Raw genomic sequence first — 24,547 nt, 5'->3', positions numbered from 1 at the left:
GGTCCCGGCAACGCACGGCCTCCCTGGGCACCGCGCACCGGGCAGGACTCGCTCCTTACTTGGCAAAGCGGCGGAGCCGTGCGCTGCCCCCCGCCGCCGCGAGATGGAGCCGGGCGGGGGCGCGGGGAGCGCGGCCGTGGGGAGCGGGGCGGCGGGGCGACGCGGCCCGGGCACAGCGGAGCGCGGCGGAGCCCCCGCCCGCGGCAGCGCGTCCCGGCCGGGAGGTCCCGGGGCGATCGCCCCCCGGCACTGCTCCCCGGGACCGAGGGGACACGCCCCGGGGGAACTCGCCGTGCCCCGGCACCGGGAGCCCCGCGGGGACCTCGAGGACCGGACAGAGCGGCCGGAACCGGGGCTGGGGCCGGTGAGGGCGGGGGTGTGTCCGGGGAGGAGGGACCGGGCGCGGCGAGGGGCTCCACCTCCCGGGGTTTAAAGCCCGCGCCGGGCGGTGGCGAGTCTGTCCTGGGGAAAGTTGTGACCGAGCTGCCGCCGGCTCGAACGGGCACCGGGAGCGGCACCGACACCGGGAGCGGCGCGGCCGGGGGGCGCGGGCAGCCGGGGCCGCTCGGGGCGACCTCTCCCAGCCCCGCTGCCCTCGGTGCCGCCAATGACCCTGAACACGCAGCGCGGGAGCAAGAGCCCGCTGCGGAGAAGGGCCAGCACCCCCGTGCCGCGGCCGGAGCTGCCCGGGGCCACCGCGCAGCCCGAGCCCGGTCACCCACAGCTTGGCCAGTCCGCGTCCGAACCGGGCGGCCGCGCTGCGGCATCCCGGGCCAGCTGGTCCTCCGAGTCCTCGGGCTCCTCCGGCTCCTGGGAGCCCCTGTACCGCGTGGTGCTCCTGGGGGACCCCGGCGTGGGCAAGACCAGCCTGGCCAACCTCTTCGCTGGTGTCCAGGAGCGGGACCTGCTGGAGCAGCACGGAGGTGGGTGCCTGGCGGCGGGCTGGTTGGGTCCCCTCTGCAGTGGGGTCACCTGCCACAGGGCCCAGTGGAGGTGGCGGGGAGGCAGTGCATGTCTGGGCTGCGTGCACAGCACTGTGATGGGAAAAACCCGTGTGTGAGGTGGAGAGGAGCCTGGTGCTGGGGCTGAGGCCCAGTGCCTGGCCAGTGCCACACCAACCGGGCTCTCCCGGTGTCTTGCAGTGGCCGCGTATGAGCGCACGCTGTGTGTGGATGGCGAGGAGACCACGCTGCTGGTGATGGACACCTGGGAGCCGGAGCAGCGGGTACGGCAGGGCGGGGTGCTGCAGGGAGCCCACAGCACTGTGTCTTCTGGGACGTGCCCAGGGGACATTGTATGGGCACAGCCGCTGCTGTGGGGTCTCTGAGCTCTGCAGAGGTCTCCCTGGGGCTTGCCTAGCCATGTCCAGGGCTCACCGCTGCCCTCACCACAGAGACCTGGGCAAGATAGGGACTGGGGTCACATCTCTGACCAGCCCTTTGCCCAGCTTTCCCTGCAAGGGAGGCCGCCTGCTGTGTTCTCGCTGGTGGGGACTCTCATGGTGAGGCACTGCTGGAACAGGAGCAGCCGTGAGAGCACAGGGCCTCCCTCACATGAGGGGCAGGCGGGGGGAGGAAAGTGCTGTGGGGAAGGAGTGCAGTGCCAGCCCACACGTCCGCGTGAGCTGGTGCTGCCAGCCAGCTCACGTGCTCCAGCAGGCAGAGCAGTGGCCTCAAGAGCCTGGCATGGGGCATTCCCTCTGCCCAGCACACGGAGGCATCTACTGGGTGGAAATGTCAGAGCTGCCGTCACTGTCTCCTTCAAAATGCCCCTTTGCCTCCCTCCATGCTGGGACCCAGTGTTCCCACAGGTGCCACCCAGCAGTGACCAGTCCCCAGGAGTGGGGATGGAGCTGGTGCCTGGGCGGTGCATGTGGACACAGCACCCATGTGGGCCGGGCTGCATTTTGCACATGGGGCTGTGCTCTTTGGAGATGACCCAGCACCATAATGCCCTGACAACAGCCCTTTATTTCCACCACTGCTTCATGCCTCCCTCCCGGCTGTGCCCAGGGTTGCATGGCTGAGGGCAGTTCTGGGAGGTGCAGCCTTAACCCGCTGAGCCGACCTGAGCCCACAGCCCCAGTTTGTTCCTGATAGAGGAGGAGACTCTCAAACACCCCCCCAAAGCCTAAAGCTTTTAATCACCATTTTACTGATAGGGCCACATGTGCACTCCCCAAGATGTGGAGGCTGGCAGGTCCCATTGGTGTCGGGGTGCTCTGCTGTTCCCCAGGAGCAGTCAGGGCTGCCACCAGCCCCTGCAGTGTGGTGATATGTCGTACACCATGCGGTGGCAGGGTGACAGCTGGCTCCGAAACCAGTGCCTGCAGGTGGGGAACGCCTACGTCATCGTCTACTCCATCACGGACCGGGGCAGCTTTGAGAGCGCCTCCGAGCTGCGCATCCAGCTGCGCCGTGCACGGCAGGCTGAGGACATCCCCATCATCCTGGTGGGGAACAAATCTGACTTGGTGCGTCGCCGCGAGGTGTCTGTTGAAGGTAAGCAGTTGGGAATGGTCTGGCTGGTGAGGACCCCCAAGGGGTCCCTGTTTCCAGACTCCCCACACAGCTCCCCCCCATCCCTCCTCTGGACATGCAGCTGCCGTCCTGTGTGCGGCAGCACCCGTCCCTCAGCACCCGGGGTGCCAGCGGGGCTGTGTCCCCTCCCTGCCCTTCCCTTGCAGAGGGCCGTGCCTGTGCCGTGGTGTTCGACTGCAAGTTCATTGAGACATCGGCGGCTCTGCAGCACAACGTGGCCGAGCTCTTCGAGGGGGTGGTGCGGCAGATCCGCCTGCGCCGTGGGGGAAAGGAGGCCCAAACACGCCCCGCACCCCGCCAGAAGCGCAAGGAGAGCCTCACCAAGAGAGCGCGGCGCTTCCTCGACAGGCTGGTGGCCAGGAACAGCAGCAAAGTGACCCTCAAAGCCCGCTCCAAGTCCTGCCACGACCTGTCCGTGCTCTGAGAGCCGCTGCCTTCCTGACCCTCTGCACACATGGGCTGGGGAATCTCCACCAGCAGTGTGGCCAGTGACTCCATGGAGAGCTCAGACACGGCCAGAGCGATGCTGAGGACGTGGAGCTGTTTTTATGGGTGCTGAGGGATGCCCAGGGTGCTCTGGATGCAACCACTTCCCCTCCAGGACAGAGGACAAGTGGGGCCAGGTCTGCACCCGTGGAGCAGAGGGCGGAATGGGGACCTGCGCCTGGGGAGGTGGGATCCTGGATTATGGAGGCTTCTGAGGAGCAGGAGGTGAGGAGGGGCCGTGCTCCAGTGCAGGGCTGGAGGCGGGTGGGAGCATGGCTGTTGCTGTGTGTGGTGCCTGTCCTTCACAGGGCAGCAGGGACAGGCTAGGGCACCATTGTAGTGTCCACCTTAAGTGTCCACCCAGAACCCAGCTGTGGAGAGGAGCCAGGGGAGCACCAGCAGCATTGCCTGGCACCCCTGGCCCCTCTGCACCAGGGCTTGTGCTACATCTCCCAGGCACCAGCACTTCTCAGACAGAGGTTTTTCTTCTGTCTTTGTACTGGTGCAATGGGGAAAACTCTTGATCTGCAGAATAAACTGCATCAGGGAGGTGCTGGTCTCTGCTGGGTCCCTGCTGCAGGGAGCCGTGTTCCAGAGCCCAGTTCCTCACCCACAGCCAGGGCAGGGAACCTGCCTCCTGCTCCAGCCTCACCAGGCAAAACACCTCAGGGCAGGGAGAGCCTTCATCCACCTTTGACAGAAGTCTTTGTCCCTCACCCAGTGGTCGCAGCATCATCCCCTGCGATGGCAGATGCCCCAGATCCCCCTGCACCTTCCAGCAAACTCCAGAAACCCCCCCTGGGAAGGGCTGAGCTGTGCTGCCTTGCAGCTCTCTATCCCCAAGCACCGTGGGAGCCGCAGGCTGGGCAGGGAGCCGGGTGCTCGGTGGCTCCCGGTGCAGGAGCCGAGCAGCGAGGCACAGACGGGAAGGGACGTGCTTGTCTGCAGCGAATGACCCCGGGGAGGTGACGCTGGAGCCGCAGGGGGCTCTGCCCGTTGTTTTTCGGCTGCGCGGCCGGCGAGCAGCCGGGACACCGCGGGGTAGCCGGCTCGGCGGCCCCGGGCCCGGTGCCAGGGAGGATCAGCGGTGCCCTCGCTCCCCGGGTCGGGTCGGGAGTTTCCGCTCGCTTCGCGGCTCGGGCGTGGGGACCCACGGGCTGTGCAGCTGGAAAGGGGGTCACCGGCGCAAAGGGGACACTATCCCCATGGGAAAACAGTCTCTCCACAGGAGCAAGCCCTAGTGGGGGCTTCTCCCCCACGGCTCTGTCCCCAGGACCGGGAGATCCCACTCAGGCTTATTCGTGCTGACCGGAGTCTCCCCGAGCCGTTGCTGCTTTCTCCCCGCTGCTGCTATACCGGGGCCCAGGCCCAGAGCTCCCCACTCCCCGGTGCTGCGGGACGCGATGCTGCGGTTCTCCCCGTGCCCGTCAGCGGGGCCGGGATCTGCACAGCGGGGCCGGGGGCTCCGCGCTGCCGCTTGTCCCTCCCGCAGCTGCAGCCAGCGCTTCCCTGCGGCGGGAGGGCCGGGGGGGCCGCGGGATGGAAAATTGGCAGCCGGCAGAGAGGGGAGTGGAAAGAATGAGCTCAAACCCAGAAAAATGCGGCCGCGCTGGAGGGTGGGAGGAGAGGCCAAGGGGGCGCCGGGGCGAGGTGCTGGGAAATGGAGCGAGGGAGGACGGAGGAGGGTGCTGAGCACCGGCGCTGAGCCAGCGCGGGGCCGGGCAGCGCCGAGGGGGCCACGGCCAGACCCCGGGGCACACGGAGATGGACGGGCGCCCGACCGCTGCCGCCTTCTCCTCCAGCCTCCTCGCCGGTCTCCTGCGAGCCCTCCCGGCTCCCCATCCACCGCCAGCTCCGAGGGGACGGTGCCCACAGGCAGGACGGCGGGGCCGGGGGCTCCTTCGGGTTCTGGTTTAACCAAAACGCAGGGAGCCGCTTCCCCCCAACCTGCGCTTCGAGCTCTCCCCGTCTTGGGCTGATGCGACTGCTCCGGTTAACCGGGGGTGCTGCCTGCTGCTGCCCTCGCTGCCCGTCCTTCTCTGTGGGAGGACTGGTGACGGGGAGGGTACAGCATCCCGGGCAGGGGGCCAGCCCCGCAGAGAGGGACATCGACACTCCCGGGGGGCCTTTCCATCTGCCCTCGCCTGAAGCAAACGATGAATCACCCCGGGTCCTGAAATAGATCTTTGTTTGTTTGTTTGTTTTTTAAAAAAGGAAGAGGAAAACATTAAAAAATAAACCATCAGCTTGCTTTTTAATCCCTGCTGCCCCCCCTTCCCCTGGCCGCGGTTCGGATCTAAACTGCGGGCAGCGCCGTCTAACTTCGCTCGGTTTTTATCCCCGCAGGTGTCTCTGCCCCGCACAGGAGGGTGAGGGGGCCGGGGCACGGCCAGGCTGCCGGCAGCTCGGGATTGGGGACATTTGTGAAGAAAGCACGTTTCAGCCAGCGCTCCAGCAGAGCCCCGGCCCCGCTCCAGCGGGGGAGAGCTTGCTGCCGTTTGTGAGACATTTTCACGGAGCGCAGCCGTGGGTGGGCTGGGAACGGTCTGGGGGGGGCCCGGGGGCACGGGAGGGTCCTCGGGAAGCGGCGGAAGGCAGAGGACCCAGGACGGATGGAGGAGAAGCCTGGGAGCCCCCGACTCGCTGGGGCTGGCGGTGGCTGAGGCCGCCGCCTTCCCGCTCGTCGCCCGGGGGCTGCGGGGAGCGGCTCCCCCCTGCCCGCCCGCCCTCCACACCGGGGGACTGGGCAGGGAGGGACAGGCCGGTGGCCAAAACCTGTTGCGCCGACGTGGTCCCCCTCGACGACACAGATCGCGGAGACGGGACAAACGACCATAACCCGGGTCATCCCGGGCTGAGGCGGCCTGAGCACACGCAGGGGCGGACAGGCCCTCGGCGAGACCAAGGGCCCTGCTCCGTCCCACCAGCCTCGGTCCGCCCGCCCTTCCCGCACCGGGGCCTTTCACGGCCGCTGTGCCCGGCTGCGAGCAGCCAGCCTGGAGACCGGTCCCGAGCGGGGCCCGAGCCCGCGGCCGCTCTGGGGGAGGCAGGATCCCGGGAATCCCGGGAATCCCGGGATCGGGCCCAGCCGCGCTGTCCGTCTCCTAGCAACGCGGTGTGGGCTGCCGGGGGCGTGGTTAAGCGTCCGCGACGCGTGACGAAGTTCCGGTCGGTAAGAGGACGTGTCCCTGTCGCGCGCGGGCCGGAAGCGGAGCGCGGGGGGAGCAGCCGCCATGGAGGAGGCCGCGGCGCACAACGGCACCGGGCCCGGCGCCCCCGCGCCCGCCCGCCCGCCCGCCACCCCCGAGGGCATGGCGCTGGCCTACGGCAGTCTCGTCCTCATGGCGCTGCTGCCCATCTTCTTCGGGGCGCTGCGCTCCGTCAGCTGCGCTAAGAGCAAGGTACCGCCGGGGCCGCCCGGGCTCCCCCCGCCGGGACAGCCGCCCCCTCCGCACCGGGGGGCGCCCCCGCCTCCCTCCAGCCCGTGCCCGGCGGCGGGGGCTGCCCCCCGCCCCTCCCGGGAGACCCTCCGGGCCTCCCCCCCAGCCCGGGTGCCCCCGGGTACCGCATCCTGCGGCGGCTGCGGGGCCCAAGGTCTGGAGGGGAGACACCGGGAGGTGGCAGCAGGGGACCCCGGGGGGATGGGCTGGCATCCCTCGGACTCTTCTGCAGCCTCATCCTCGCCGTCCCCATCAATTCAAGTGCTGCAGAACTCGTCACTGCTCCTGTGCCCCCAGGAGAGACGCTGTGCTGGGGGGACACTCTGTGGCTTTGCTCCCCAGGCCTGCAGGGCTGGGCTTGGTCCCCAGGCTGCTGCAGTGCACCCCTGCACCCATCGAGCTGCTCTGCGTTTTGGGCAGCAGATGGGACCTAAATCCCGACACTTTGGCTCCTGAAGCTCAGGAGAAGGGGCTGTTTTACACTGTCTGATTTACTGCAGATTTTTAAAGCCCTTTGCCTGGCCTTACATCCTGCTTCAGGGGTTTCAGCTGATTTTACCGGGTTCCTGAGAGCAGAGGGCTGCCGGCAGGGCCCAGCTGTGGTTCTGGGGGGTGGATTTCTCTTCCCTCACGCCACAGGGAGCGAGAGGCTGTTTGGGCACTTCTGTGCCGCCGGGCGCTGCCAGGCAGCAGCTGTGCCTGAGAGAAGCTGCTGCTTCTTCCAAACATCACTTTTTGTAAGGGTTTTTGTTCGTGTGCGCTCGGTCCGACGCTGGCTGCAGGTGTTTGTGTGGCATTAGATGTCTGGGTAGGGGAACGGGCAGCCCTCTGCCTCCCCTCTGAAAGCTGAAGGTCTCTTGTGGGAGGTGGCTCGGACGTGGGCTGATTCACCTGGTGTCAAGGTGTCTCAGAAGGCAAAAAGGGTTTATAAACCTGGGACTTTTGAGCATGAGGAGTGTCCCAAGAGTGAGGTGAGGGATGAAAAGGTGATGGGAGAGGAACGTCATCGCGGGCGATGGCCAGATGGTGCGCACAGATGGGCAGGCTGTTGGGGCGTGCGCAGTGAGGGGACCCGGCTCCCCTCGGGGCTCGGGGGGAAAGGAGCAATGCCAGTGCAGCGGGCAGAGATGTTTTTTCTTTTTCCCTACTCCAAGAGGAAAAAAGCCATAAATTGTGGCAGCCCTTGGAGTGCCATATGCAAGGTTTTGATTTTTCCGCCTCAGGCTCTGCCTGTGACACAGCCCCAGCTCTGGGAATGACAGGGGCCAGTGGTTGCCCAGCCCCTCTCAAAGCTGCTGCAGAACCCCGCTTGTTGTGTCTGTTCACCTGTGCGCAGGTGGGAACCCGGAGCAGGGGCTGACCCACTCCTGTCCTCTCCTTCGCTCCCCAGAACTCCTCGGACATGCCGGAGACCATCACCAGCCGAGATGCTGCTCGTTTTCCCATCGTGGCCAGTTGTACCCTGTTGGGGCTCTACCTCTTCTTTAAAGTAAGTGAGCGACGCCGGCACCTTCATCCTCCCTGCCTGGTCAGGAGCTCCTGAAATGGGGTCAGCTCCATTTTTGGCTTCCCCTGGCTGGAGGCCCTTAGCATTGGGACAGAAAGCGTGTAAGGCTGCAGAGCTCAAGCTCGTCAGTGTTACCAAGCAGGAGGGCATCAGTTCTCACCTGAATTTTAATAGCTTGGGGTGAATCAGAGCCCATTTGTGCACAGGGTGGTTCTGGAGAGCTGCTGAGTGGCTCTGTCCTCCTTCCTGCAGTGCATGAGTTATTTTTTGACCCGAGCGGCTGTAGATATGCGACAGCTCACAGGCCTGTTGTGCTCGTTCTGTGAGCAGGCGGCTATTTCCAACATATTTCCCATCAGCAGTGCAAGAATTTGGGTTATTCCAGCTATTCTCCTCATCTCCCTGGAGCACCGACACCGCAGCTGCTGAGCACAACGTGAAGTGCTGTAGGTGTGGCGGACGCTGCAGTAACCAACCCCTACTGTCTGGCTTTATCTTGCAGATATTCTCGCAAGAGTACATCAATCTCCTGCTTTCCATGTATTTCTTTGTGCTGGGGATCCTGGCCCTGTCCCACACCATCAGGTACAGCAGAACAAGGGTTGTGACTGGGTGGGGTGTCCAGGGCTGCCTCCTCTGCGAGGGCATGGAGGTTATTTGGGATTTCTTGAGCACGGTTGCCTCGTGGCAGAGCCAAGCGCCAGCTCACAGGAAGTTTTCCCTCAGAAAAGGTGTGAAGGGCTCTCCATGGAGGCCCAGAGCTGCTGTGAACTCTTCCTGATGGGGCAGCCAAGGGCAGAACCAAAGTCTTGGAGGTCCTGGCAATCTGGGACCCCGTGCAGCCTCACTGGGAGAGCTGGCGGGGGTGTGGGCAGCCACTGGTGTGGGACAAGGCCAGCCCTGCCCCACGGAGCTGCTCTGGCTTCTCAGAGTCCTCACTGCTCTCTGGAGGGGAGAGCTCTTTGGTATCCCTGTTCCCCTTACTGGGATGGCTGGAATGGGCAGCTGGAGCTCGTGGAAACATCCCCCAGCTCACACTCTGATGCTCTGCACGAGGTTTTGGAAGTTCAGGCTGTTTCAGTAACTGAAAAACTGATTTCCTGTTTCCTGAGCTCTGGGTGTTGGAGACCAGATGCTCTCCCTGGGCTGGTGCTGTGACTGGGGCTTCATCCTGGCTCCTGGTGTTGTGGGAGGGTGGTTCAGGGCTGGCACAGCCAGTTCTGGGTGCCCAGACACATTTGGTGCCCAGGGGGCTGCTGGGGGGCGCGGTGAACCTGATGGGGGCTGGACTGGGTCCTGGCTTCTCTGTGCCTGGAGCATTTTGGGGGCCTGTCACACACGCGCAGGTTATCCCTCTGGGGAGAACAAAGTCCCACGTTGGTTCTGTCCAACAGCCCTTCCCTACACCTCTCGTTTCAGCCCCATGATGAACAGATTCTTCCCCGCAAATTTCCCCAACAAACAGTACCAGCTGCTCTTCACCCAGGGCTCTGGGGACAGCAAGGAGGGTACGTTGGTCTCTCTCGGGGACTGAATGTTTCTGCCTTTACCGTTCTGTTTCTTGTGCACTTGGTGTTTTGACTTTCAGCCCATTGAAACCAGCTTCTCCCAGACTCACCTCTTGCTCCCGTTGCGCTTCTGTAGCCAGCATGAGCCCTGTGTCTGTGCAGAGCTGGGGCTGCCGCCTGCGCCGTCCTGCGCCAGCAGCTGCCTCCCTCCCTGCTGCCTCTGCCTGGCAGCGAAACCCCAGAAGTGGATCCCTGAGCACTACAGGAACAGAGCTGTGGCCACTATTAAATGTGCTATCTTTATTTCATCTCCTCAGGCAGCGTAGTGCCAACTTTTGTGCTGCCTTAGCTGATCTGATTCAGATCTCCACACTGGTTGATGTTTTGGTTTCCTGCCCCATAGCTTTACTGGTAAGGGAAAACTTCATCTAGAGATACCAGCAGGAGTTAACTGGTGCAGGAAGAGGGAGAAGCTCTGCCCCTCCTGCCTCAGTCTGTGCCTGAATCCAATTTCCTCGCTGCCAGCAGGATGGCAGATGCTGTCCATGTGGCAGGGTCTGCCTGGAGGGGAAGGTCCGGCCTTGCCAGGCCCGGCTCTGGCTCACAGTCAGTCCGCACGTGTTTACTGTGGGCCTGGCTATTCCTGGGGACACAGTCCCCTTGTTTAGGACACGAAGGCTGCGTCTCTGTGTCACCCCTGCTGTAAAGTCACTCGTCTCTGCCCTGCGTGGGAAGTGGGGAGCTGCCTGGGCTGCCCAAAATCTGACTTCTCGGTTTTATTGCAGAAATAGTAAATTACGAGTTTGACACCAAGGATCTCGTGTGCCTGGCCCTGAGCAGCATTGTGGGCGTCTGGTACCTGCTGAGGAAGGTGAGGGAACCCCAGCCCTGTTCAGGGGGAGCAAGGACTGGGCTGGATTTGGCCCAGTTCTGCACAAGGCGCCTGCAGGCTGAGGCCACAGCTCGGCACGTGCAGTGAGACCCAAATCTCCTTTTCCTGCTGTTCTCAGCACTGGATCGCCAACAACCTCTTCGGGTTAGCGTTCTCTCTCAACGGGGTGGAGCTGCTGCACTTGAACAACGTCAGCACTGGCTGCATCTTGCTTGGAGGCCTCTTCATCTACGATGTCTTCTGGGTAAATGGGAGCGTTCCCCGAGGCAGACGTGAGCCACAGCTGTCGGTGGAAGGCGTGTGCGGGGTGTTGCGCCTCTTCGGAGGCAGCAGGCTGGTTGGACGCATGTTTGTAGTCAGGATTTCCACTTTCTCAGCCCAAAAGGGTGTGGTGGGGATGATGACAGAATCAAACAGGGGCAGAACGTGGCTCAGCAAATGTTTATTCTTTTAATCTCTGGCTTGGAGAGCCCAGGGCTGGCGGGGTCTTGTCAGGGCTGGTGTGGGGTACCTGGGTGTGCAGTGCATCCCATTTGGTGACTTGCGTTCCCAGCTGAGCTCTTCCCAGTGCCTGGCAGAGCTGGAGGATGAGACTGCTCTGGGGTGTGCTGATCCTGTTTGTGAGCTGTGCCTCACCTCCGTCACCTGCCAGCTTCGTTAGCGTCCTTCTGCTCTCCTGTGCAGGGAACCGAACCCTGGAAAGCCTCCAGCCTCTCCCTCAGCCTGTGCAGAGCCCCGACATCTGCATTTTGAGGTTTTCCTGATTCCTCTCCAGTGGGATCCTCCTTTCCCCTTGTCATGTCCCCTTGCCATGTCCCAGCATCACCCTCCTGAGTTATTTGGCTTCTGAAAGTCTAGGAGCCTTGTGCACCATGCAGTCTGTCCAGCAGCTCAGCAGCTGCATAATCTTTCCCTATTTAAGCCTGGCTACTGTGTGTGATTCTGTACTTGGCCAGTGCTGCCTGTTTCACAGGCTCGTTAACAGCTCTGTGGTTCATTAGCCCATGTGCCTCTTCCTCCGCTGCACTCAGCTGGAGAGGACTCAGCCCACCCGGTGCCTCATGCCCTGCTCGGGGTGTGAGTGTCTTCCCGATGCTTCCTGGACAGTGAGAGCACAACCCTTGCTGCTCTCCCTTTGCCGCTGTCTCCTGCTTCAGTTTCCCCAGCAGGTCAGTGGGTCACCAGAGCCCCACGAAAGGGTTGTCCTGAGGTGGAGATCTCTCACTGTGCCCCCTGCTCTCCCCTGGGTGCTGGGCTCCCTTGCAGGCCTCCTCTGCCCATGGTTCTGCTGCTTTTTGGCTATTTCTGCCAGTGAGGCCACTCCGAGCCCCAAGGTGAAGCCATAGCCAAGCGTGTGCGTGTCCCTGTGCGGCTGTGCTCACCCCCTACCTCTCTGCTTGCCCCTAGGTCTTTGGGACCAACGTGATGGTGACAGTTGCCAAATCATTCGAGGCCCCGATCAAACGTGAGTAGATCTTCTGTGTGCTGGAGTGGGGGCTGTCCTGTGCACCCCCTTCCTTTGGGAGGTGGCTCAGAAGGTGGGCTGGCAGCAAGGAGTGTCCCCTTAGACTGCTGCCGGTGTCGCCGACCCGCAGGGAGCTGGGCAGGGTCTCTGCAGAGGGGATAGTCCGCACCCTGAGAGCAGGCAATTTCACCTCATTTAAAAAATACCAAAACAACCCCCCCAAAAAAAACAGCAGAGGTGAATTTGTGCAGTTATGGAGCACACAGAGGTTTGGGAGCTGGGGCTGAACCCTGTGCATGGGGTTGGCCCCAAGTCCCTGTTTCCATCCCAGCTGAGGGCAGAAGTCTTGCCCTGCTCCGGTCCTTTTTTGCCAGGCCCAGTGGTGCTGACTTCTGCTCGGCACAAACACGCCCCCTCATTGTCCCCCTCCCTGTCCCCGTCTCTGCCCCTCGCAGTGGTTTTCCCTCAGGACCTGCTGGAGAAGGGACTGGATGCTGACAACTTTGCCATGCTGGGTTTGGGAGACATTGTCATTCCAGGTGAGGACAGAAGAAAGGGGACATGGCCAGGATCGTCCCTCTGAAGGGGCTGCGGGAGCTGAGCGGGTCCCTGGCTCTGTCCTTGGCCCTGCCAGAGCCCCACGGGTCCCCGCCGGGGCTGGGGGGTGTCCCAGCAGGTTCGGGTGCCGTCCCGGTGCCTTGTGCCACGAGAGGGCACTGTCTCCCCGGGCATGGCCCCGGAGCTGCTGCGGGTCCTGCCTGGCTCCCGCAGCCTGCTGTCCCCTCACTGTCCCCTTGTCCCCGCAGGGATCTTCATTGCCTTGCTGCTGCGGTTTGACATCAGGTGAGTAGGTGGCAGGGAGGGGGCTCTGCCTGGTTGGATCTTGCAGAATATTTGTGCTGTCTTTATAGAAGAAAAAGAGGAAGGCAGGAGCGCAGCCGTGTGCTCCCCCCGGGGCTGGGAGGGGGCTGCAGGGCAAGGGGAAGCTCTTGGAAGAGTAGGTGTGATCAGGGCTGGCTTTGTGGTGGTGTCATGAGCACTGGGGTGAGTTGTGTGAGCTCACGGGCCTTGCTGTGTGCGCAGCAGGGGGGCAGCAGCATGCAACAGCCCCCCCAGCCTCCCTAGGACCGCGGAAGAGCAGGCAGAGCTGCTGCGCAGAGGCACTGAGGGGAAATTGCGAGTTCATGGGAAAACCCTGAGGGTGCCGGGGCCCAGGAAGCACTCATGTGGATGCAAATCTGTGCCGGGCAGTGCTGGCGCCTGCAGGGCTGGGGGAAGTGGCTCCTTCCCATGCAGGGAAGCTGCTCCCACCGCCGGGATGCAGCTTTTGGCATTGCCACACACCAAAAGTCTCTGGTGGGGGAACTGCCAGGAACAGGCGGTGTGTGTGACCGTGGTGGGGTGGCCCAGCTGCTGTCACACAGACCCTCTGGGCTGGCCCAGCCCTTCCAGGTGTTTACACCCACATCGCACCTGCACCTGCTGGGAATCCCCGTTCCCGCAGCCTGTCCTGCGGAAAACAGCACGGGCTGAGCACCAGGGACCGGCTGGGCCTCCCCAAGGAGATGGGACCCTCTCCCTGGGCCCCAGCACCGATTCCTTCCCCCCCAGCAGCAGAATTGCATGTCCCAACCCCTCATGCAGGTGTCACCCCCTCCAGTCCCACCCTGCTCCCACAGCACTGGGGCTGTGCTGGTGGCAGTCCCCGCGCTGGGGGTGCCTGCGAGCGCTGGCCCGACTCCGTTTCAGTCACTGGCGTCCCAGACCTGAGGTCACTGGCGTCCCAGACCTGAGGTCACTGGCCTCCCTTTCCCTACAGCCTGAAGAAGAACACGCACACGTATTTCTACACCAGCTTTGTGGCCTACATCTTCGGGCTGGGCCTGACCATATTCATCATGCACATCTTCAAGCACGCCCAGGTGAGCTCCGCCGCGCAGAGGCACGTCCTGGGTGGGACCTGCCAGCTTGGCCACGAGGTTCCTGCATCGTGCCAGGAAAAAGCAGCTGCATTCCTTGTCTTGACTTTGGTTCTCCAGTGACACCCAGTACCTTTCCCTGCCCAAAACTTGTGTGCCTGGCTGGAGGAGAGTCCTGTTTGGGGCAAGGCTGGTTTAGGCAGCTGTGTTTCCAACAGCAGCACCTCATTCGGGCTCTCCTGTGTTTTTGTGGCTCTTTGCAACCAAGCTGGCCCTGCAGACCCACCCTCCATGCTGCAGAGGGGCCCTGGGAGCACCGGGGATGCTGTCACTGCTCTGTACAGGCCCCTCGGTGTGTCGGTGGCCCACTGGGACCTCACGGCGAGGGTTTTGTGCTGGTGCAGCTGTATCTTAGCTCTGAAAGCTGCTTCTGGGGCATTAACCCTCTGTGTAGCCCTGTGACAGATGCTGTGGGTGCCGAGGGGGCAGGACCAACTCGCTGCACTCCTCGCGAGGACTGATTTGTGGTTTAACAGTAGTTTTTCTTTCCTGCCAGCCTGCCCTGCTGTACCTGGTCCCCGCATGCATCGGATTCCCGCTTCTTGTGGCCTTGGCAAAGGGAGAAGTAACTGAAATGTTCAGGTGAGCCTCAGCTGGGGCCAGAGCTGTTTAGCCCCCGGCGCTGAAACGCACGAAGCGTGCAGATGTTCCCACGCCTGGGCACAGCTGGAGGGATGGGTTCATCTGGGCACACTCTGGGTGTGTGTGGGTGGAGGGAGCGGGTCTGTGTCCGTACACGCCAGCCCTGGCTCCAGCCGCTTCCTTGGAGCCACGTGAGAGCTTTGCTGCGGTACCAGCAGGCAGCAGCATCTGGTATCGCTTTCCACCCTGGTGACAAGCTCTTCCCGTGCGCTGGCAGGCCGGGGAGGGTGGGACCGCACACCTGGTGCTGAAATACTCGGTCATTGTGTCCCAGGGCCTGTGGGTGGGGGAGAACGGAGCCGGATCCGGCTGCCGAAGCAGCCAGGGCTGGTTCCAGCACATCCCGGCCTCCCAGCGCGGGTGAAGAATCCTGGTTTGCAGCAGTCGTCCTGCCCAGGGGATGGCAGGTGTGTAGAAAGGGGCTGTGTGGTGCCGTTGCTCTGCAGCTCCTCTCTGCCTGCCACACACCAGGTGTTTGCCTGTTTGCTGTCAGCAGGCAGCTCTGGTCTCCTGCCCGGACTGTCCCCTCTGAGCTGCGCAGAGCCCGGCCGGGCACTCCGGGAGCTGTTTGTGCACTGTGCTCGATGCTCGGTGGTGGTGGCCCAGTTTGAGGATGGCTGAAGCAGCGGAGGGAAGGGAACACCCATCCCAAAGCAGGGTTGTGAACCCCCCCCCCCCAGCCTCCCCATTCTGGGGTGCTCCTGCCCAAACCCCCAGCCTGCTCAAAGGGAAACCAGCACCCATCTGGGGCGCAGCGGGGAGCCTCAGTTCCCTCCACTCCCCTGGGAGACGCGGGTCTGCATGTTCCCACCCGGCTCTTGGCTGGGCTGGCTCCCCAGCCCCCCTGCACCTGCCCAGCCTTTGATGTTTGCTGCTGCAGGCGCTGCCTGTCCTGGGATCGGCTTTCCTGTGCACCTGGGATCCCGCAGCCGCTCTCCCCGGTGCTGTGACTCACCAGCTGACAGTGCCGGCACCTCCTGTGCCAGGAAACCGGGGAGAGATGAGCTGTCAGTCCGGCCCTGCTTGCAGCAGGGTGCCTGGCAGCCAGGCACTGGGGGCTAATGCCCCCACAGAGCATCAGCACAAGCTGCTCTGGCAGCAAAGTGCTGCCCGCTGCTGCTCTCTGAGTGCTTCCAGGGTGAGCGCAGCAGCCTGGGGGCTTGCAGCTTTGGACCCCGGGCTCCAGCGCCCCTGAAAGTCACCCCAGCTGCAGGCAGAGGAAATGGGATGCGACGGGACTCGTGCCTGGAGGGCAGCAGCTCCCACCACAGGAATCCCACCAGGTGTAGCTCCCCGTCACGGCTTTGGTACGCCCTGATCCTACCCTGTGGTCTCTGCTGTGCTCAGCAGGCTGCCTGCGCACCGTGGGCTGCCTGCGCACCGTGGGCTGCCTGCGCACCGTGGGCTGCCTGCACGCTGTGTCTCACGCTCTGATGCGGGGGCAAACGCAGGCAGCGCTGCCGGGAGGGTGGGAGCAAGCGGATCTGTGCTGCAGGCCCGGGGAAGGTGCCGATGGAGCAGAGGTGGACAGCACTGGGTCAGTTTTGCAGCTCCCAGCCTTGGCAGCCTCCCTGGGCAGGCCGTGACCTTCGCTCTGCCTCCGTCAGCAGTGGGGAACCCACTCAGAGCTGCTGCAGATGAGCTGTTCTTGAGTGGCAGGAAAGGGTCTAAGGGCACGACTAAAACAGGGAGATTCAGGCTCAACATGCAGAAGGAATTGTTGCCCCTGAGGGTGGTGAGAGCCTGGCCCAGGTTGCCCAGAGAGGTGGTGGATGCCCCGTCCCTCGAGACATCCCAGGCCAGGCTGGAAGGGGCTCTGACCAGCTGAGCTGGTGAAGATGTCCCTGCTCATGGCGGTGGTTTGCAGCAGTCTCCCTCCAAAACTCTTCTGCTTTTTCTCTCTCCCCCCTCTCCTTTCTGTCCTCGTCTTCCCTCTGTCCCCTCCTGCTTCCTTTCTCTTCCACAGCTATGAATCCTCTGCTGAAATCTTGCCACACACACCGAGACTTACCCACTTCCCCACCGTGTCCGGCTCGCCGGCCAGCCTGGCTGATTCCATGCAGCAGAAACTGTCCTGTCCCCGCCGACGCCGGCAGCAAAGCCCCAGTGCCATGTAGCAATCACACGCGGTGCCCTTTCTCTGTCGCTCTGGCCAGGTAGGGGCTGGTCCCGGCTGTCCCCTGTCCCCAGGCACAGGCAGCAGCTGTCACCCCATTGCTATGGGACAGCTGTTCTCACTGGCTCTGAGGGAGAGGGTTTGACATCTCTGGCCTCACTGTGCTGCAGTGCTCCTGGGTTTCCTCTGCTGGGGCCCTGGGAATGGTGCCAGGGGATTTGCAGCCGGAGGAGCAAGCCTTGAGGGGGTGTCACTGCTCTTGGTCTTGCTGTGGCTCCTTTGGTGGCACCGGTGCTTGGTGTGGCAGCGTGGGGCTATCCAAGGTCTCCGAATGTGCTCTTGGGAGTGAGGATGGGCACAGACAGGTGGACAGACAGCTGGGCACAGAGCTGGGGGAAGCACCAGCCCCTGGCTGGGTCCTCCCCATCCCTGGTGTCTTGGGGGGATGTCACAGTGCTTGTCTCCCCACTTGGTCTCTGCCTCATCGGACTTCCTGCAGCAGGGGGTGATGCCTGGAGCTGACCCCTCCTCAGCACAGCGGGGCAGACCCCAAACCTGCGGCCTGGGCTGGGCTGTCCCTGCCAGGCACAGATCTCTGTCCCCAAGGTCTGGCCCCACTCACTGCTGCCTCTTGTCCCCAGCTACGAGGACAGCTCTACCCCCAAGGATGTGCCGGGGGCCTCCAAAGAAGAGACGACAGAAGCCGCCAAGAAGGAGAAGTGACCTTGTCCACGGGCCGTGCCCGGTGCCGCTGGGCTGGGGCCCTTCCAGATCCTCTGCAAGTGACAGACGACGAAACAATTGTGCAAAAGCATCATGTTGTGTGTGTGGGAGCAGCCGCCCAGGTGGGGCATCGATGTTACTGCATCGCCGCCCCCCCTGCCTGGTGACCTCCTACGGGGGTACAAGGCGGGTGGGGGGGCAGACCACAGGCTGGTTTTTAAATTTTGTATTGTGCATTTGCTTTCTCTCATATTAAACCATGTTGAAGGAAGGAAGGAAGAAGCACTGGTCTGGTGGTGCTGCAGCCTTGTTCTCCCTGTGGGGCCCGTGGCCGTTGTCCGGCTGTTTCCAAGTGACCGTCCCCTTCCCCCTCCTGCTCCTGTGCTCAGCCTCAGCCTGCCCCGCAACACCCAGATTTAGGGCCACAGTTGCTGACCCCTAGCCTGTCCTGGGGTGGGTTTGATCTGAGGTCTCACCCTGGAGCTGGGATCGGGGTGCGGGAACCCTGTGGTTTGGGGATGTGCTCTGCCTTGCCTGTGGGGGGGTGCTCAGCAAACGGGCTAAGCCCCCACAGCCTTGGAGAGCAGGACAGAAGGGAATCTGTCCCAGAATCTGTCCCAGTCCCAGAGTGGGCTGAAGGGCGTGGGCTGCCCCTTGTCCTTGTGGGGGCTGGGGCCGCGGGGACAGCTCCAGCAGCTGCCACATGTCCCGCAGCACCGGCCCTGTCCTCCCTGCCCGCCCTCGGGCAGGCGTGTGGAGGATCCAGCATCCCTCTGGCCATGCCCACTGCCAGAATAAATAGAAAGTGTTTGCCGGCTTGGCAGCTCCGCCACAAAAGCCGTATTGAACCATTATTCCCCCACATTGGCTGCGAGCACTAAAAGTGGCGCCTCGCGTTCTGCCATCTAATGACCCTTCGCAGTCTCCTACAGATGTTTTCTATGACTTACAGCTCCTTTTCCAACAGCCCTGTCCGCAAAAACAAGAGGGGCCACTTTAATTCCAATTAAATACCTCCAGCTAAGCAAACAGTGTGCAGCAGGGCCCGGACAGCGCGGCTGCCGGCCCGGCCCATGGAGTCGCTGAGTCTAGACTCCAGATGTGGTTTCACCAGCCTCCAGTGTCCCGTGGAAAACTGGTGCTGGCTTTGCTGTGGGGCGCAGCGCTCTGCCTGAGCTGGGGTCCTGCTCACTGCCGTGGTGTGACAGCACGGAGCCCCCGGCGTGGGTCTGGCACCACGTCCCGCGAGGTGCCATGTCCTCCCTGGGTGGTGGGAGCCTGATGCCACCGTGGCCTCGTGCCCGTCCCCGTGCAGCCTCCTCAAGCCAACAGGGACACGCTGTGGGGCTGCACGTTACCCCCAGCCCCTCATGGCCCTCCCGCCCTGCAGAGCTGGGGACACCCGTACGGATTGTACGTGCGTGTGGTTCGAGCGGCAGGGAGCCAGGAGCTTTCCCAGGGCACAGAAGGCCTGGGGAGGGGACAGCAGGGTCACCCCGCCCTGCCCAGCTGATCGCGGGTGCTGGCCTGGAGGAAGGAAGCGCTCAGGCCCGCAAGGATCTGCCCCTGGAGCTGGCGCCTCGGCGCCCCCGGGCTTGCTTGCCCGCTGCACCTGGCCCCACAGCACCGCCGGCACCTCCGCTCCGGGGCTGCACAGCTCCACGCTGTCTGGGCTGCTGCTGGGCCACCTTCCCCTCACCGCAGGGTCCGTCCGGATCGGAGGGGTGGGCTGCGGAAACAGGAATGTGCTGGCTCCAGCAAGAAACCTCTGTCCACAGAGCTGGGCCCAGCTGGGACAGGGGCTGGAGCCAGAGCCAGCCCACCCTGCTGCTGGCAGTGTGGGGTGGGGGTGATCTCCCCCATGGCCCCTCGGGGCAGCCATGCAGGTGCCCACTGGTGGGGGGAGCCCTTAGGCCCCCTCCCCTCATGCCGAGCTCCTGCGGGGATTGCAGCAGGGTGCGATGGGCTGAGCTGAGGGTGCACAGCGGACACCCCTGGGTGCCCATGCCAGGCAGCAGGGTGCTGGTCCCATGGGTGGGGAGTGCTGGTGCCTGGAAAAGGGGGAGACACTGGAGCTACTCGTCCCCAGAGCACTGCAGAGCGTCCCCACCACAGCTGGTAGGGCGTGCTGGATGTCCTGTGCAGGGCTGGGGATGCCCAGCACAGTGGGGGTGCCAGCTGTGAGAGCCAGGGTCCTGCAAGTGGTGGGTGCTGGAGCAGGGAGGAAGCAGCCAAGAGCAGCCCCAGCCGGCGAGGAGGGGCAGGAAGCTGGAATAAATCCCAGGAAGGGCTGCCTGGCTCCAGCTGGTCTGGGTTGCAGCGGATGGAGCTGGGGACGGGAAGGGAGAAGGCGGGAGAGGAACGCACAGGGGCTTTCTCAGGCCTCAGTCCTGCTCCAGCTGTGCCGGCAGCCCCGGCTCAGCATCATGCTGCGGGCACTGGGGGCTGCAGGCTCTGCACAGCCCCAGCGCTGAGGTGCGCGTGTCCCCAGGGCCGATCCGTGGATAGCACGGGCTGAGGGGACCTGGATGGAGTGCAGCCCCCAGCCAGGGCAGGAGCAGCCCAGGTTTAGGGAACCCATGCTGTCCTGCAGCCCTGCAGAGCCATGTGTGCCCGATCGTGGGGCTGGGTGCTGCTGGGGCTGGCGTGCTAGCTGGTCCCTGTCCCCATCATCTCTGCAACACTGGCAGCCCCCACAGCCCCTCGCTGGCCTGGCGTGGCCATGTCCTGTGTGGTCCCAGTGGGGCGTGGGGCGGCCAGGGGCTTTGATGTCCTCGGCTGCTGGGCAACCCCTGCTCTGCGCAAAGCAGCCGCCCCCCTGGCCGGGCTGAGCCCCGCCAGCACCATATGGCCGAGGCCGCTGTTACCGCGCTGCACTCCCGGTTCCCAGAATTGAGATGGAAATGAAGCTATCTGTCTTGCTGGACAACGCCGGCGGTGCTGGCCAGAATGCCGTGCTGGGACCCTGCGCCCAGCTGTGGCCAGGGCAGAGTCCTGAGGGCGCGCTGGCACCCCCGAACACAGCTCCCCAAAGTGCAAAGGGCCATGGTGAGGGTGTCCTGCAGCCAGGGACATTCCAGGAAACAGGACCACCGGCAGTTAGGGTGGCTATGCCACTTGTGCTATGACACCCGTTATGGCAGCGCAGCCTGTCCCGATCCCCATGCTGCCTGGGGTGGTCAGGGCCGTGGGCAGGGTGCCCACTGGGGCGCGGGGGCCGGCTTGTCCCTACTGCAGCACATTGTTGGTGGCGCAGCTGGCGGCGCCCGGCCGGCCAGCGGCACTGAAAGGCATTCCTGTGGACAATGTCCCCGGCCTCCCCGCCGCGGCCCGGCCGCCGCTGCCAGATGGGGGCTAATTAGCAGCTTTGAGAGCCGCGGTGGGAACTGGGCAGCACCAGGCCCTCCGCTGAGCCCTGAATGGAGGGGGCGACCCCAGCGCTCTGCCCACCCTGGGAACCGCCACCGCACCGGGGTGGGGGACACAGGGAGGAGGGACAGAGGGAGGGACAGAGGGCTGGAGGGATTGAGGGACAGGGGGACGCAGCTCCCTCCCAGCCGTCGCAGCCATGGCACTGCAGCCCACCCTGGCAGCCCTGTCCTCTGGCGAGTAGGGGGCAGCTGAGGACAGTGCAGGGTCGGGGTGCACTGGAGCCACACTGTTGGGGTGCCCCAGCCCCATGGGTGTGTATCTGTCTGCGCATTCACCCGTGTGTGTGTATGTGTGTGTGTGTGTGTGTGTGAATGTCCTGATGACATGTGTGTGCATCCACAGGTCTGTGCATCTGCATGAATCTTCCTGTGCACGTGTGTTTGTGTATGTCCATCCATCCGTGCGTGTACAAGCCTCCGTGTGTGCACACATGCGCTGACATCCACGTGTCTATGTGTCTGTCCTTGTGTGCAGGGACTCAAATCCCGCAGCTCTGCCCGCACAGCCCCTGCTCTCTGCTGCACTGTTCCGTGCTTGTTCAGGGATGGCTGGGGGTCCCTGTCAGTGCTGCCCGGCCGAGCAGCGGCTCCGGGGGGCCGGGGTCCTGCTGGCCCCGCCCGGGGCTCCCGGCCCCGCTGCTGACAGGGCGCCGGCTGCGCCTCCCTGCAGGTGCGAGGTTAACGAGAAGTAACGCTAATTACCGCCCGGATCGGAAGCCCTGCAGGGTAGGGACCGGCTTTGGGCTGCCTTGCACGGAGGCTGCAGCCGCACCGGCAGGGCCTTCCCCGTCCCCCCGCGGCTGGAGTGGGGTACGAGCCGGGAGACCCCGGGGCGGGGAAGACCGAACAGGGGGGGACGCCCGTACCCCCGTGTCCCCGTGGGGGTCCTGGTGTCCCCGGGCCGGGCTGCAGGTGTCCCCCGCTTCCCCCCTACCCCGTCGCCATGGGCACCGCCCGCGAGGCGCCGCGCTGACAGCGCGCGGGGTTTTATGAATGGGTGACGTCACGGACCTGGCGTCTAACGGTCTGAGCCGCCGTGGAAGCGGGGAGGGCGGCGGGGGGCCCGGGCAGGGCAGGGGGGCTGGGATCTTAGAGGGGGGCTGGGAGGCCTGGGCGGGGGGCAAGGGGCGAGCGGGGCTGCGGTGGTCCTGCGGGACGGAGAGGAAGCGCGGGCTGCAGGGAGCCTGCCAACCGGCAGCCCGCGGAGCAATTACCCACGTTAATGGCGGGGAAGGTGGCGGGGCGGGCGACGCCCACCGGCACTCCGCACCCCGGTAACCCCGCACCCCCAGTGTCCCCGCCACCGCCATCCCCTCCCGTCCACTGTCCCTTTAAGGCGCTGCCCTTCTGCGGCTCGTGAATGGGGTGGGCGGGGCCGTCACCGCCCCCGCGGCGTGGCCATTGGCCGCGGCTCTCCCGGCGGCCCCGCCTCCGAGTCTGCCGCGCTCTATAATTGGCGCGGCGGGGCACGCGCTCAACTGTCCGCTCGCAGTGTCCCGCCGCCGTCAGCGCTTACCCCACCGCCACTCGTCATGAAGGTCGCTGCCGCCGTCCCCTCGCCGCTGCCCGCAGGCGCCGGCGGCGCGTTGAAGGCGGTGCGGCCCGGGGAGGCTGCCCGCTGCGGCCCGGGCCCGGGCCCGGTGCTGGGAGTGTCCCCGGGGGCGGCGGAGCAGGCGGCCGCCGCGCTGCTGTACGACATGAAGGGCTGCTACTCGCGGCTGCGAGCGCTGGTGCCGACGCTGCCGCGGCACCGGCGTGTCTCCAAAGTGGAGCTGCTGCAACACGTTATCGACTACATCTGGGACCTGCAGCTGGCGCTGCAGCGGTGCCCCCCCTGTCCCGCAGCCGCCGGGGACCCCCCCGAGGTGAGTGTGGATCCCCCGGGGCCGGCTGCACCGGCCCGGTCTCGCTCTCCAACCGGGTTTCCTGGAGCTCCCCGCTGTGCACCGCGCTGCCCCTTTCCCGGGAGTGGCCCTTTCTCCTGCCGCGTTCCTTCCCCGGGACCCTCCTGACCAGCACTGACCAGCCGCTTCGTCCTCCTTTCCCGCAGGCTCCGTGCATGCCCGCTACCGACCAGATCCTGTGCCGCTGAGACTGCTCCGGACCCGCCACGGACATCCCCGAGACCCCGGTCCCGAGCGCTGCGGCTCGGCTGTCCCCCGGGACCTCCGCGGCCTGGCTGGGGGTGCTGCCCCGGGGGTCCCTCTGCAGCCTGGGCAGGGGGTGCTGCCCGGCAGCTGCGGGACGTATCCTTCTCAGATTGCTGAGAGCATTCCCCGTATTGTATATTACAATGATGCTGGAGAAATAATATTGTTCTACAATAGCTGGAGTTTTGTTATTAAACAAGCCCTGATGACCAGATATGCCTCTGCTTCCTGACTATGCCCCCCCAAGGGGACTTGGGGGGGGGGGGGTCTGAACCCCGGGGACATGTCCCCAGAGAGCATGAAACTGCAGAGAACCCATCTGGACCAGTATGGACTGTGTGGGTGTGCTGTGGGATACTACGACTGGCTCCAGTGGTGGTGCTCAGGATGGGTGTCTCCAATGGGCTGGTCCCAGTTCTCCCAGTGTGCTGCTGTGGTGGGACCCAGGTGTGCTGGGGTTACAGGTGGCCTGTCCCAATGTGTCCTCACAGAGTCTGTCCTGGGACCTACTGGCTTCTGTGGGGTCCATGTCATGCTTCCCCCCCACTCCCCAGGTCTTTGAGGGGGGGTGCAAGCCCTGGGGTGTTGCTCGCTGCAGTCCTGCTGCTGCTGCCCCTGTGGTCCTGGCTTGCTCACCTTGGTGCAACCCCTGCCAGTGAGGCCAGGGCTGGACAAGCTCTTGGGGACAAGGAAATTGCATTAGGGGTTGTGCAACCCCATGAGCTGGGGGTGCCCTGGGCAGCAGCACTGACCTGAGCTGCAGTGTGACTCATGAATGTCCTAGTGGACACGCTGCCTCCCACAGCAGATGTGTACAGATGTTCCTATGGCCATGATGGGTCAGGCTGGGGTGTCTGGGGGGTGGGTCCTGCTGGCCCAGCCACCCCCAGGGGAGGAGGCCAGTTGGGGGCTGCCTTCCTCCCCCCCTTGCTCCTGCATCTGGGTGTCTCTGGGGCTGGAGAGAGTTGATCAGCCCTGGCTGCAGGTTTGTGCTTCTCCATGGGTGTTTGTGGGGTCACAGCTCCATGTCTATGTGTCTACACAGCTATCTATGTGTGAGTCTGTGTCTTCATGTGCTGCTCGTGGTTCCCCAGCTTGGCAGATACCTGGGCAGAGGGGTGGGCAGGGGCAGATGACTTGGGGAACCAGGACACTGCCTGGCCCAGCCAGCCTGGTCCTGCCTGTGACACAGCAGCAGGGGACACAGAGAGGGGCTGTGGGCTCCACATCCCTGTGGGTGAACTTGTCAATCAGTCGTGGTGTCGCCCTTCTCATCCAGGTCCCTTCTATCGTCCCCACTGTCATACCCTCCATCACTCCTTGTGTCCCTTCCACCTCCGTGGCTCCCTCCCGGTCCCAGAGTGCGGTGCTGCTGGGCAGTGGGTCCCTCTCCTGGTGTCCTCTCGCACTGCACGGCCTGAGCCACCCTTCCGGAGCAGCCCAGGGGGTCCTGGGACAGGAGAACCAGGGCCTGGAGCTCTGCTCGGGTTGGGGGTGCTGGGGCTCTTTCCCGCTCCCCAGTGCAGCGGCTGCATCCCCACCATGCTCCCTGGTGCCATTCTTTCCCGTTCATTGCCAGCCATGGGAAGAGGGGCTCTGTGTGTGGCAATGTGTGACCCACATCTCTGCCCTGAGACCCTGCCCAAGCTCCATGTGATGTAGCCCGGC

General features: G+C 64.2%; 3 protein-coding genes across 7 annotated transcripts; all 3 read left to right on the top strand.

The window, feature by feature from the left end:
* Positions 1–143: 143 nt before the first annotated feature.
* REM1 (RRAD and GEM like GTPase 1) lies at positions 144–5,271 on the top strand. Its single transcript, XM_005499539.4, has 4 exons — positions 144–923; positions 1,143–1,225; positions 2,300–2,501; positions 2,687–5,271. Exons 1-4 carry the CDS (start codon positions 608–610, stop codon positions 2,962–2,964), a joined length of 879 nt encoding a protein of 292 aa, XP_005499596.2. The 5' UTR covers positions 144–607; the 3' UTR covers positions 2,965–5,271.
* A 932-nt stretch (positions 5,272–6,203) lies between these two features.
* On the top strand, positions 6,204–17,580 carry HM13 (histocompatibility minor 13). Of its 5 annotated transcripts, none has more exons than XM_065032145.1 (13): positions 6,209–6,427; positions 7,857–7,955; positions 8,476–8,558; positions 9,393–9,481; positions 10,267–10,352; positions 10,492–10,617; positions 11,781–11,838; positions 12,294–12,377; positions 12,645–12,681; positions 13,658–13,760; positions 14,314–14,399; positions 14,734–14,866; positions 14,956–15,639. In XM_065032145.1, exons 1-13 carry the CDS (start codon positions 6,260–6,262, stop codon positions 14,989–14,991), a joined length of 1,188 nt encoding a protein of 395 aa, XP_064888217.1. In that variant the 5' UTR covers positions 6,209–6,259; the 3' UTR covers positions 14,992–15,639. The 5 variants fall into 5 exon arrangements, with proteins under 5 accessions (XP_064888215.1, XP_064888217.1, XP_064888216.1 ...); XM_065032144.1 differs by having other exon boundaries at positions 14,953–15,639; XM_065032146.1 differs by lacking the exons at positions 14,734–14,866; positions 14,956–15,639 and adding exons at positions 16,426–16,615; positions 17,217–17,580 and having other exon boundaries at positions 6,212–6,427.
* Positions 17,581–22,199: 4,619 nt separating this feature from the next.
* Positions 22,200–23,093, top strand: ID1 (inhibitor of DNA binding 1). The gene is made up of 2 exons (XM_065032174.1): positions 22,200–22,594; positions 22,780–23,093. Exons 1-2 carry the CDS (start codon positions 22,262–22,264, stop codon positions 22,819–22,821), a joined length of 375 nt encoding a protein of 124 aa, XP_064888246.1. The 5' UTR covers positions 22,200–22,261; the 3' UTR covers positions 22,822–23,093.
* The last annotated feature ends 1,454 nt before the right edge of the window (positions 23,094–24,547 follow it).

The sequence above is a fragment of the Columba livia genome, chromosome 16 (assembly GCF_036013475.1).
Source record: "Columba livia isolate bColLiv1 breed racing homer chromosome 16, bColLiv1.pat.W.v2, whole genome shotgun sequence".
Classification (NCBI taxonomy): Eukaryota; Metazoa; Chordata; class Aves; order Columbiformes; family Columbidae; genus Columba; species Columba livia.
Note: the sequence above shows the minus strand (reverse complement) of the source record. Positions and strands in the feature narration are given on the sequence as shown.

Coding starts and splice junctions, on each gene's coding strand:
- ID1 (XM_065032174.1), top strand. CDS start 22,262: ATGAAGGTCGCTGCCGCCGTCCCCTCGCCGCTGCCCGCAGGCGCCGGC. Junction 22,595..22,779: donor CCGCCGGGGACCCCCCCGAG/GTGAGTGTGGAT, acceptor CCTTTCCCGCAG/GCTCCGTGCATGCCCGCTAC.
- REM1 (XM_005499539.4), top strand. CDS start 608: ATGACCCTGAACACGCAGCGCGGGAGCAAGAGCCCGCTGCGGAGAAGG. Junction 1,226..2,299: donor CCTGGGAGCCGGAGCAGCGG/GTACGGCAGGGC, acceptor ATGCGGTGGCAG/GGTGACAGCTGGCTCCGAAA. Junction 2,502..2,686: donor CCGCGAGGTGTCTGTTGAAG/GTAAGCAGTTGG, acceptor CTTCCCTTGCAG/AGGGCCGTGCCTGTGCCGTG.
- HM13 (XM_065032143.1), top strand. CDS start 6,260: ATGGAGGAGGCCGCGGCGCACAACGGCACCGGGCCCGGCGCCCCCGCG. Junction 6,428..7,856: donor TCAGCTGCGCTAAGAGCAAG/GTACCGCCGGGG, acceptor TTCGCTCCCCAG/AACTCCTCGGACATGCCGGA. Junction 14,400..14,733: donor GAAGTAACTGAAATGTTCAG/GTGAGCCTCAGC, acceptor ATTGTGTCCCAG/GGCCTGTGGGTGGGGGAGAA.